Source organism: Musa acuminata, chromosome BXJ1-1 (genome assembly GCF_036884655.1).
Source record: "Musa acuminata AAA Group cultivar baxijiao chromosome BXJ1-1, Cavendish_Baxijiao_AAA, whole genome shotgun sequence".
NCBI classification, from domain to species: domain Eukaryota; kingdom Viridiplantae; phylum Streptophyta; class Magnoliopsida; order Zingiberales; family Musaceae; genus Musa; species Musa acuminata.
This window is the reverse complement of record NC_088327.1, coordinates 15,667,394-15,680,039: the sequence shown is the minus strand read 5'-3', so window position 1 is coordinate 15,680,039 and position 12,646 is coordinate 15,667,394. Positions and strand designations below refer to the sequence as shown.

Sequence of the window (12,646 nt, the reverse complement as noted above, 5' to 3'; positions counted from 1 at the left end):
ATATAAAAAAATTCATTGGGAAAGTACAACATCGAGCACTCTACCCCCATGATGTCCTCTATATATGACATCATCTTCTATTTATCGAAGAATAAAATATTAAAAAACTGATTATGAAAATACAACATTGATATCAAATGATTAGAATATCAGTAAAATTATATATATTATATAGGATTTAAAATATTTTTAAATACAAAATATTGTATGATTAGAACAAATTAACATATATACATGGAGGTGCCAATAATCAAGCGATCGACCATATTAGCTACACCCACATGGTATCATTTATTTGTGATAACATCTTTCATTTATCTAAAAATAAAATATAAAAAAATTTATTGGGAAAGTACAACATCGAGCGCTCTACCTCCATATTGTCCCCTATATATGACATCATCTTCTATTTATCTAAAAATAAAATATTAAATAATTGATTTTAAAAATACAACATTGAGATCAAATGATTAGAATATCAATAATATTTTAGATATTATATAGGATTTAAAATATTTTTAACTTAAAATATTATATGATTAGAACAAATTAAAATATATACATGGAGGTGCAGGGAATTGAACCCCATGCCTCTCGCATGCAAAGCGAGCGCTCTACCATATGAGCTACACCCCCATGCTATTATTTACTTGTGACATCATCTTTCATTTATCTAAAAATAAAATATAAAAAAATTTATTCGAAAAGTACAACAACGCTCTACCCCTATTCTATTTATGATATCATATTCTATTTATCTAAACATAAAATATTAGATATTATATAAGATTTAAAATATTTTTAAACTTAAAAAATTATATGATTAGAGCAAATTAACATATGTGTACGTGCAGGAAATCGAACCCCATACCTCTCACATGCAAAACAAACACTCTACCATGAGTTACACCTCCATATTATTAATTATGTATGACATCATTTTTTATTTATCTAAAAATAAAATATAAAAAAATTGATTGAGAAAGCACAAAGCACTCTACCATATAAGCTACACCCGCATGCTATTATTTATGTATAACATCATCTTTCATTTATCTGAAAATAAAATATAAAAAAATTTATTGGGAAAGCACAATAACGCTCTACCCCCACGCTGTTCTATTTATGATATCATCTTCTATTTATATAAAAATAAAATATTAAAAAATTGATTGTGAAAGTACAACATAGAGTCTCTAATGAGATTAATATAATTAAAAAGATATCTTCACTTTGTCATGCAAAGCGAGCGTTCTACTCCCATGCTGTCCTCTATATATGATAGCATCTTCTATTTATCAAAAAATAAAATATTAAAAAATTAATTATAAAAGTACAATATTGAGATCAAATGATTAGAATATCAATAACATTGTAGATATTGTATAGGATTTAAAATATTTTTAAACTTAAAAAATTGTATGAATAGATCAAATTAACATAAATGAAGGTATAAGAAATCGAACCCTGTGCCTCTCACATGTAAAGCGAGTGCTCTACCATATGAGCTACACCCCCATACTATTATTTATATATGACATCATTTTTTATTTATCTAAAAATAAAATATAAAAAAATTCATTATGAAAGCACAACATCGAGCGCTCTACCCCCATGATGTCCTCTATATATGGCATCATCTTCTATTTATCTAAAAATAAAATATTAAAAAATGATTATGAAAATACAACATTGATATCAAATGATTAGAATATCAGTAAAATTATATATATTATATAGGATTTAAAATATTTTTAAATTTAAAATATTATATGATTAGAACAAATTAACACATATACATGGAGGTGTAGGGAATCGAACCTCGTACATGCAAAGCGAATGCTCTACAATACGAGCTACACTCCCATTTTATTATTCATGTGTGACATCATCTTTCATTTATCTGAAAATAAAATATTAAAAAATTTATTGGGAAAGTACAACAAGCACTCTACCCCCATGCTATTCTCTATATATATGATATCATCTTCTATTTATCTAAAAATAAAATATTAAAAAATTGATAGTGAATGTACAACATATAGTGAATGTACAACATAGAGCCTCAAATAAGATTAATATAATTAAAAAGGTATCTTCACTTTGGCATGCAAAGCGAGCGCTCTACCATCATGCTGTCCTCTATATATGATAGCATCTTCTATTTATCTAAAAATAAAATATTAAAAAATTAATTATAAAAGTATAACATCAAGATCAAATGATTAGAATATCAATGACATTGTAGATATTGTATAGGATTTAAAATATTTTTAAACTTAAAAAATTATATGATTAGATCAAATTAATATACATAGAGGTGTAAGAAATTGAACCCCATACCTCTTGCATGCAAAGCAAACACTCTACCATATATGCTACACCCCCATACTATTATTCATGTATGATATTATCCTCTATTTATCTAAAATATAAAAAATACTCTACCATATAAGCTACACCCCCATGATATCATTTATTCGTGACATCATCTTTTATTTATCTAAAAATAAAATATAAAAAAAAATTATTAAGAAAATACAACATCAAACACTCTACCCTCATGCTGTCCTTTATATATGACATCATCTTCTATTTATCTAAAAATAAAATATTAAAAATTTGATTATGAAAATATAACATTAAGATCAAATGATTAGAATATCAATAACATTATAGACATTATATAAGATTTAAAATATTTTTAAACATAAAATATTATATGACTAGATCAAATTAACATACATGGAGATACAAGAAATCAAACCTAAGTGCGCTACCATATGAGGTATACCCTCATGTTGTATTACTTAAATATGTGTTTAATAAGAATATTATATTAGAAAATTGATTGTGAAATTAAAACTCTTTAACCGAGACTAATATAATTAAAAAGGGATCTCCATTAAACATCAATAACATTATATATGTTATATAGGTTTTAAAATATTTTTAAAGCCAACCCAGGGAATGGAACCCCGTGCCTCGCATTCCATAATTATTTAAAGGTTAAATTAAATGCTAGGAATCAGTGTTTTTTCTTATCAGTTATTCGTTCTGCGATAGAACATTCTTTACAGACAGAAACTTTTGGCAGAAATTGAGGAATGCTTTACCCTTTGGGCTCTATGAATCAATAAATGCCGAAAGAATGATTTAACTCCTTGGCGCCTTCAACCACAGAAGTGGCCTTCGTTTTATTCGATAAGCCACCATTGTCAACCCCAAACTGAGCAGCAGCTCTTGCTCTTAGATCTTCTATTGTTTCTCTCTTTTGCTCGCTGGAGGACCCAAGGAACAAAAAGTAAAACGTTGGCCAAGCTTCAAAGGCAATGAATTCACACGTATATGTATACATGACATACATAACCGTGAAGGAAATTACCAGATGACTATAGAGATGCGTGCTTGAAAGATTCTCCAATGCATTTTGGGCCTCTTGCTCAGTAGCATCCTAGAAGAATGCATAGCCCTTGTCATGACCCCCGAACTTCACTGGAGTATGGAATCATGTAATTTCATCCAAGTCATTCTTATATCCTAAAACATATTTTATGTAGTGGAAATATCTACTAAAGATTGTCACCAATAGTCAAACTGATATCCCCATTATCAACAAAGATTTTTGAGAAGAAAGAAACACAATACCATGTAAGACAACAGTTGAATACATAACAGTACCTGACCAAATGGACTGAACAGCTGCTTTAGATCCTTTTCGGTTGCCTCAAATGCAAAAACATTTTTTTACGATCAATGTTGTTGAGCTCTTAATCTTCTTGTCTTTTTTAGGAACCTGTCTGGCTTTCTTGGAAGGACAAAGTTGCAATATAAGAGAATGACCATCCAGAACAGTTCCCTGCAGTGTAAAGTATAAAGAGCTATTCTTAGACTACAGTTCAACAAGAGATGTAATTCAATCTGTGTAAGTTTCTCTGTTGAGCATGCCCAAATAGCAGCTGGTATTTTACCTGTAAATCCTTACGCACACTGGTTGCTGTTTCCACAGAATCGAATTCAACAAAACCAATGGAAACATCCTTTCCATTTTTTGGTGTTTTTTTACCTAAAACAACAGTAAGAACATTTGAAAAGAAGAATAAAGAGAAGAAAACTCACAATCCAATCAAGAATGTACCTTTACGCTTTTTATTATCCCATCCTTCATTTTATCACTAAAATGTTTCTTCAAAGAGTCATCAATTGCCTGGAAATTCAGGTTCTTGAAAAATAGTGATCGTGACTAGATAACAAGAACAAAAGTAAAAAATAAAGACTTGGAATCTCAATCACAATAGACCAGTTTCATGGAACTGGAGGATCACAAATAACTTGATTATGTCTATTAGGCGAGGTCTCGGACGCAGCATGGTGGATGGTACATCAACTTTGATTTCTACATATCCTTGGATCGATGGTATTCCAATTAGCAAGCGGCCGACTTTTGTAAACGCTGATTTGATGTCGAATTTGCAGATGGTTTCAGATCTGTTATTAAATGGGTTTTGGGATTTCTTGCTTTCATCAAACTGTTTTCATCCCCTCCTGATCGATAGAATTCTTTGTATTGATATTTCTAGCAGCCCTGGTCATTGACCGCTGAGTATGGGCTCTTACTCCAAGTAGTGAGGCTTTGGTTAATAGTGCTGACAGTTTGTTGAGAGAGGGAGCCCCATCCATGGATGCATCTTGGTCTGGTCAGACAGCACTTTGGCATATTTACATGTTTATCCCAAAATAAAAATTTTCTTATGGAATAGACTGCCTACCTCAGATTACATAGCGATGTACAGGAATAATGGAATATAGTGGCTGCCACTATTGACTTCCTGAAACCTATCCAGCGCCTTGAGAGGAATGTTCAGATATTTCCATTGAGGGGACACATGAATTTGTGATACTTTGTGATGGCTCTTTTTCTTCCTATAATACAGGTTTGGGATTCATCATCAAAACCAAGGATGGCAGACTTCTAGCAGCTGGATTTGAGGGATGCAAGGTGCAAGACCCCAAACAAACTGAGGGCAGAGCTATTTTGAAGGCTCTGGAGAGAGCCCAAATGCAAGGATGGAAGAATATAATTTTTGTACAGATTCCAATGAATGGATCAATTTTGTAGGGAACTGTAGGAGGGTGCCTTGGCACCTTTACAGTCTCCTTAGTGATAAGTGAACTTGGCCAGGGAAGTCAATGTGATTGACTTTCAACACATACGTTGAGCCTATAAAGACTCGACCCATAGACTAGCTAACTGGGGAAGGGTGGTTAACTGTGGAGTCTTCTGGGAAAGCAATTTTGATCCGCGAACAATACCGTTGCCTTTGCTCACTGAGCAGTTTGAATTTTAAATGAATTTATGTTTTCCTTTTTCAAAAAAAATTATTTGCATGTATCCATGTAAGAATTGTTATAGTAGCTGAGGCGTCTTCAGCTTCCCTCTCAGTTCGGAACCCAATAAATGTGAATTGCCTTCTCTTTCCATCTCTAACAGAAACAAGTTTAACATATAGATCCCAAAGGCATAAAAATTACTATACAAATAAAAAATGTCATCTCAGAAGAAAATGATATATATTTTTTCTGTTTCTTGGTTTTAAACTGGCCACCAGGCAAATCATTAAGTGACAAATAAACAAACAAGTGAATCGAATTAGGTTCTTGATCCACTCAGTAAAATGATGAGATATTTAAATTAATGAATGAAGGCCAGAACAAAATGGCTAATCTCCCAATAATGAATGAAAGCCAGAGAAGAACATTCAAATTAGAAAAACTAAACCCTACCAATATAGTGTTTGATAAGCACGCACTGAATGAAGGAAACTATCTAGGGCGAGAAAATATTTTCCCACTTATTAAACTTGCCTAATGAGCAGGTAATTCTAGCTAAGAAAGAAAAATGCGTTGATCCCGTGAAGAAAAGATGGGACCATTATAACGGCACAAATTCGCTACTCCTCGAATATATAGTTGGAGCTTATCAAAGCTCAATGAACAGAAATATTTCCAAGGAAGCATACATAAACGACGCAACTACCAATATAGAGTGCTTCATAGGGCAACAGAGCAATTCATTCAATCTCTTACTTAAGTGCGCATAAGCTTGGCATCGGTGACCTCCCCCTTCTGAGAGAAGAATTCACGAAGGCGGTCCTCGTTGACGTACTTGGGAAAATTCTTGACACAGAGCCGAGACCCGGAGACGAATTGGAAGCGAACTAATCAGAGCAAGGAGAGAGGCAAAGAACTAGGGAAAGGGGGGTTTTTCTTCGAAAGGACGGGGCAAGCGGGCGTGTGATAGAGACGACTCGACGTGCAGACACGAGAAAGGGGGCTGATGTAGGGTTTTCGCAGGGCTTCTGTTGGAGAAAACTCGCACCCCCTTTGATCGTGATCTACCGCGGGCACGTGCTTTTACGAATCTTAAAAGCGCTCCTACATGGGGAGGCCAGTTGCGCGGTTGGTGTCACACAGAACTCGCGTTAGCTCAAGTTCAGTTCGGGTTAATTAAGGACAGACTCTTATCGGATCACGAAAGCAGCGTAAACGTTCTTGAGTTCAGGTCAAGAACTTACCATAAAAAACAATTCATTTATTTAATTTAAGTAAATAAAAAACACAGCTAGATTTACCCAGAAAAATCTTATGACCCCCTCTTTTTTATTTAGTTTTCCCTTTTGATTGCTCAAATAAACGAAGGAATAAAGATATAAATGAAACCATCGATTGACAGAAGCAAGGCTAATGATACATGGGGGTAAAAACACTCGATTTAAACCAAGGTTTTTTTTTTCTGATATCATCCAAATAAAGACGCATAAAGAGGATTTTCTTTAGAAAAAAAGATGACCTTGTATCAATTTACTAGAAAACAAGATGATTTGATCTTTCTAAATTCTAAAGCAGGAAGGAAACAGGAGATAAAGTTTTGCTTTTACCCCTTCCACTAACATCAGAAGTTTCTCTGCAAAGTGGGAAGATATTTGCATGTATCTGATGCAACAACTGAGTCTACCGATTCACAAATTAAATCTAGCTACTTCAACGCCAGCATATGAAGTCTGACGACCACAAAATAACACTATCAATTAACTAAACAATTTAAACGATTGGACCTGCTTAGAAGAGAAGACAATGAAACTAGTATTTACTGGTAAGATTTTAGATATTGATAAAATACAGCTTCGGTAACCTATCAGACCGATACAATACCAGATACCAATATACTGGCCAATTTATCGACCCGATACCAGTGGAAACAGAAGAAGATAGATAGCAAATCATATCATTGGTACATACATTATCAACTGGTACTGGAGACCTTGCTTTGTTAGCGCATTATGTTCTTCAGCCACCATTCAACAAATTTCATAGCCCACAGGATAAAGAAAGATGAAAATCAAATATTTATAAGTCCAAACTGCATGGTATATTCACTGGCAATTTTCTATCAGGGACTCGATAAGTTGGTGAACTGGAATAATATATGCTCTGTCCAATCTTCTGCTTCCATCTACTCCTCACATTTAACCGTCTGATCTTCCAAATTACTGCTAACTTGGGCATATTATGCACATAATGGAGTTTCAAAGCTTTAATGGCAGTGAACTGTGCACCATAAATCAAGATAAGCTCGCGGCTCCAGGAACATGTGCTTAACAGAGCTGGAACTCACAACCTCGCTGATAAATCTCATACAGCATGATACAATTTGTACAAGTCAAAACAATATCCTTTCCTGATATAGCTCCAATGCCTGGATGACCTTTTTGAGGAATAGCTTTCGATGCAACCGATACCTGCAAGAATAAGACAAAGTGTGTTAATTTTACTTGAAGATCTCCAAAAGCTGGTATCAACTACAAAAAGATTGGCTGGTTGAGGAATGTACTTTATGGCAGCTTCACATGTTCTACTAGCATCAGGGTTCGAATCTGAAAAGTCCGAAGGTGGAATAAGAGAGGAAAAGATAGAATTCAGCACCGTATGTTTCATGTGATCAAAAGAAGACACAAATGGTGCACTACAAGGAAACTGAAAACTTACCCAATATTTGCCAATCCTGTTCTAATGTAGTTGGAAATTCCAATAACAATCGATAGCAGTCTTCTTGCAGTTCCCGTGCAGATCTCCTTTCTGTGCTTGGGACTGGAGGTACATCTCCATCAGACCATGTAGGCAATGTCCGTGCAGCTGCAATGACTGCTCCATCAACAAACTTATTGTCTTCTTCACTAGATAAGAGGCCTACAAACAAGAGCAGTATATGACAACAAAAAGACTAGGAGGCTACTAGAACATCCAGAAAGTGATAAACTCAAATCATCAAAGAGATTTGGGGGATTTTTTTGTCCTCACTGTTGTGATAGAATTCTTCTGGCAATCCTGAGATGTTGAAGACTGACAAGTAAGAATCCAAGTGAATTTTCGCATTGCTTGAAAAATTTATGACATCCCAAGGATTCTGTAGAACTTTCAAGGAAATCAGAGAAAACTCGAGATGGAACTACCCCAGGGAAACTTAGAACATCTTCAAACAAGGAAACATGTACAAGAACAAATAAATTACCTTATATATTTATGCAAATATTTAAACACATCAAGAACCATAAAAAGACAACTTTGAACTACATAAAACAGCTTTTTAATTGGTTCGAGGAAGAACCTATATTAACATCTGTTTCAGTTCATATTAGCTGACCTATATAGATTTGCAGGTCACAAGTCTAACATGGTTATCTTTCTTTCCAGTGAATGTCAGAATACATGACTATAATTGCAGCCTATTTAAAGTTGAGAGCCTTGCTTAAATCGGGAAGAAAACCAACATATGGCATACACCTCCAGATGATATATGCATCACAACACATTTCATTTCAAGTTTAGACATCCTTATTCTGTTCTTAATACTCACAGTGTCACAAAAAATTTCTTTGTATCTGGTGTATGTAATGTCTTCTAGTAATAAGTATCATTTCATAATCAATATTGATCATAACAAACTCAACATGTTAACAAATCAGGAAGTTAAGACTCTTGCATTCACCTAGAACATACCAATCTAGCTTAGCATGAAAAGCCTGAGGCAGCATTTCTTAGACCAATTAAGTGACCAGCTATATGACAAGTTTTCTCGAAGTTGGATAAGGTAGAGCTTGTCATGTTTCGTTACAAATCAATGTTTATCGATCATGACATGCAGTTCATATCATCAAGAGGCACTATGATCTTATACATTTAACTCTAAATATGCTTAAAGATTACTATCTCCTGCCAGATATTTGCCAAATTACTTGCTCAAGGAAGTAAATCACACTTGTGTTTAGATAATTTTGACATTAGCAATCCGTGAGATATTTGGCTGGCTTCTACATAACCACAAAAAGAGTTGGAAGGGAAAGGGTAAAAATACATAGTTAAGATGGATGGTTATCAGTTACTTTGATACAGTTAATCTTGATTACTAATCACAGCATGCACAACACCATGGTAACTTGTGCTGCACATGTTAGTGCAAGATCCTGATTCCTGCATATTCCACATCATTCTACAATTACATATATCCTTTGCTAATCATTATGACCTCATCTGGTTATGATAATTCTATTGTGGTATAAGCATGCATGAGCTTTCTAGATGGTTGCTTGCTTATTTAATTTTTTGCAGGTTGCTCATCTAGTTTAATTGTAAGGTGTAATATTTCGGCCGCACCTGTATGTATGGGGCAATGTTTACTGGTTCGGGCATGAATTAGAACATGAACCAGGGATTTTAACCCAAACCGGCCTTTTTACTCTCTCTCTCTCTCTATACACACACACACACACACCCGAGAAAGACCACTCTAGCCATCTACCTCACCTCACGTAAGGCACTACCTGCTACACACCACTGGCTGACCGACTTGTCTAGTATTTCTCCTCTTTTTCCTCCACCTTCTTTGCCTCCTCCTCATTCCTCTTCCTTTCCTTCTCTTCCTCCTCCTCCCTCCTCATTGCAATTGGTGTATCATACGCTGGTATGCTAGTATATACTAGGTTGATACCAGTCTGAACAGCGACTAGTAGACAGTCCAGTAAAAATATTAAAACCATGATTGCAACTGTACATATGTGTACTATAGAATTTTTGGCTAGCTTGCTAACTGCAGGTTCCATATTTTCTTACTTTCTTGATGAACAAATAATGCAAATAAAAGTGTTTATAAGCCTTGATCTAACTCTTTCCAACAGAACATCTCTTAATTTGTTGAAGATTAGATCCTGTTTAGCATCTACCTAACATCAATCAGCTAAAAGCACTTAATCAACATTGCCTAACACCAATAAGCTCAAATAGCAATAGTCAATGTAAAATAATATAACTAGTACCGTTGGTGATGAAAAGCCATATCTTTCCATGTAGATGTTATTCTTCTGCCCACTCATATAATTGATAGTCATCTGTCGATGCATGAGATAATTAACGAAGTAATCAGCAATCCGAATTACAACAGAAGTATACGGTTTTGGTATTCCATTAAATGTCATAACCAATTAAATGTCTCTATATGATAGGAAACAAGAAAAGCTAATTTTTTCCTGTCATGAACTGACAAATGAATACACACCCATAGAATCCAGCATCAAATTTATCTATGCAGAAACATGAGGATGCAGATTTAATTGATATCATCATCTCATCAATTTTCTAGATAGATTATAACAAAAGCATCATAGGAGTGGACACCGTTACTTAAATTATTTCCTAAAACTGTTTATAGTTACTTCGTGAACTCTCATTTTCTGTAGACTAATATACTACGATATGACCTCAATAAGTAATTTCTTTGTGTTTTTAAATGGGTCTAAGGAAATATAAAACTCCCTAAAACTAAGATGTTATTATATAATTATAATTGGTAGATTGAAAAAACCCAGGCTTCAACATTCAGAATGTTTAACAAATTGGAAGGAACATAACAGGAAAGCATTTGAAGGGAAGACTGGAACTATTTTGCAAATCTGCAAGGCACCTCCAGTTTATTTCTAGATGGATTACTACAAGCAAATTCATAGATGAGGCTTATAATCTGGCAATTTTTTAAATATAGGCTTTTATCTTAAAACAGGATGAGGCTTATGCAAATCTAAAATGGTGAAAAAACAGGATATCAGCCTGTTCTTTATCACCTGTCTTTCACTTTTAACCAGCCTTATTCTTTGTAACTCTTGAAGTCTTGATAAATTGATGGGATAATAACCAAATCATTCTCTCAAAATAAAATAACTAATAAATTAAAAGAAGACATATTCATGTAATAGAAATACACATAAACCACTAGGATGTGTACACCAAACTCAGACCTTTAATCTACCCAAACCTCACAAGTTAAAGGATTATGGATGAGGGGCTTCTCGAGTGGTTTGATTTTGGTGAGATGGTTTAGCGATCAATTTTGACATTTTACAACCAGAATGTACCTGATTAAACAGGTTTGATAAAGATTTGGCACATTGTCATGGACAAAGTTCTAAACAGGATGTTTGATGTAATACTTGTGTATGTCCGTATCTTTATGTTTGTTTATGCTTTGCACCAAGGTCCGCCATACCGTACTGTACCGGAGTTTCGACCCGGGCTCGGTACGGTACGGTACAGGTGTACCGACCTGTCACGAACGGTCGTCGCGCACCCGCAACAACTCCGTTCAACGAACCGTTCGTCGCTCACACCCGCATGTACAGCTGCTTGACAGCATGTTTTCTTATGGTTTTGGGTCATTTTGCTTGTAAATATGTAAGTTCGAACAAGCTGCAGCGTTGCAAAGCGACCGTTCACCGAACCGAGCAAAACAGCCCAAAACAGCTCCGTTTTCGCGTGCCGCGGGAGGTGAGCGGAGTGCTGCCTCTGCTCACCAAAATGTCAGCCAGCTCAAACCCCAGGAACCCCCCGGGTGGCACATGGCTGGATGGGGCTTCGGTTATATACCGGGCGTTGAACACTCTTTCGCAAGTTCGCACGTGACCTTTACGGGAACTTGGTGTTGCGTCCGGGACCAGGTGAGCGGCTGTTTGTGGGCTTGCAGCTATTCGTTCATCCTTGAAAGCCTTGTTTTTTCCCCCTCTCCCTCTTTTCTCTTGTGCACACAAGGTGTTCGACGAATTGCTTGTAAAGCTTTCCTTTTCGCGAGACTTCGGGACTTGTCCGTTGCTCGTTCTTTCGATCTAACTCTCTTTCTCTTTTACAGGTCCTTCGGGACCTGCGAGAGGTTACAAAGTGGGCTGATCTTTGCGGAGCAAGATCGCAAGGGCGAAGCGCGACTTAGGCAACGCAAGCTAAGTTCGCGTCTTTGCCGCAAGAGTGACTCGCGACTTAGGCAACGCAAGCTAAGTTCGCGTCTTTGACCGCAAGGGTGCCGCACACCTTAGGCAATTCCAGCTAAGGTCGTGACATTGTGGTATCAGAGCGGGCAAGCTCTTCGATCGAACAGCGAACGAACTTCGCAACTTCGCCATGGCAAAGCATCGTGGCGAATCAAGCAAGACGGGGCAAGCCGGACCCTTGCCCCAAGCAGCCGCAGGTGGGCTGCATGTGCACACTCGCTCTCATGCTGTTGGAGCCGCTCACGAGGATCGCGGCAACGAACAGGATGAGCGAGAAGTTG

The 12,646-nt window shown here is 35.9% G+C and overlaps 1 protein-coding gene, 1 long non-coding RNA gene and 1 other non-coding gene across 7 annotated transcripts in view; all 3 read right to left on the bottom strand.

Annotated features, from left to right (window-relative positions):
- Positions 1 to 563: 563 nt before the first annotated feature.
- TRNAA-UGC (transfer RNA alanine (anticodon UGC)) lies at positions 564 to 636 on the bottom strand. The gene has a single exon. It is a non-coding gene; the product is annotated as a tRNA-Ala (tRNA).
- A 2,383-nt stretch (positions 637 to 3,019) lies between these two features.
- On the bottom strand, positions 3,020 to 6,402 carry LOC135676215 (uncharacterized). 3 transcript variants are annotated; one of them, XR_010514199.1, is made up of 6 exons: positions 6,088 to 6,402; positions 4,139 to 4,207; positions 3,972 to 4,066; positions 3,682 to 3,859; positions 3,386 to 3,495; positions 3,020 to 3,281 (listed from the first exon to the last, which is right to left on the bottom strand). It is a non-coding gene; the product is annotated as an uncharacterized LOC135676215 (long non-coding RNA). The 3 variants fall into 3 exon arrangements; XR_010514198.1 differs by having other exon boundaries at positions 4,139 to 6,401; XR_010514195.1 differs by having other exon boundaries at positions 3,972 to 6,401.
- A 717-nt stretch (positions 6,403 to 7,119) lies between these two features.
- The window catches only part of LOC103998027 (protein PLASTID TRANSCRIPTIONALLY ACTIVE 14), a 33,012-nt gene continuing 27,485 nt past the window's right edge, over positions 7,120 to 12,646 (bottom strand). For 2 of the 3 annotated variants that reach the window (XM_009419395.3, XM_009419403.3), the window contains exons 9-13: positions 10,371 to 10,442; positions 8,359 to 8,464; positions 8,047 to 8,247; positions 7,892 to 7,934; positions 7,120 to 7,799 (exon numbers count right to left, since the gene is read on the bottom strand). In XM_009419395.3, the coding sequence (XP_009417670.2) occupies positions 7,721 to 7,799; positions 7,892 to 7,934; positions 8,047 to 8,247; positions 8,359 to 8,464; positions 10,371 to 10,442 (501 nt within the window). In that variant the 3' untranslated portion in view covers positions 7,120 to 7,720. The remainder of the gene's footprint in view (positions 7,800 to 7,891; positions 7,935 to 8,046; positions 8,248 to 8,358; positions 8,465 to 10,370; positions 10,443 to 12,646) is intronic. The other variant, XM_018822936.2, reaches the window with a different exon arrangement.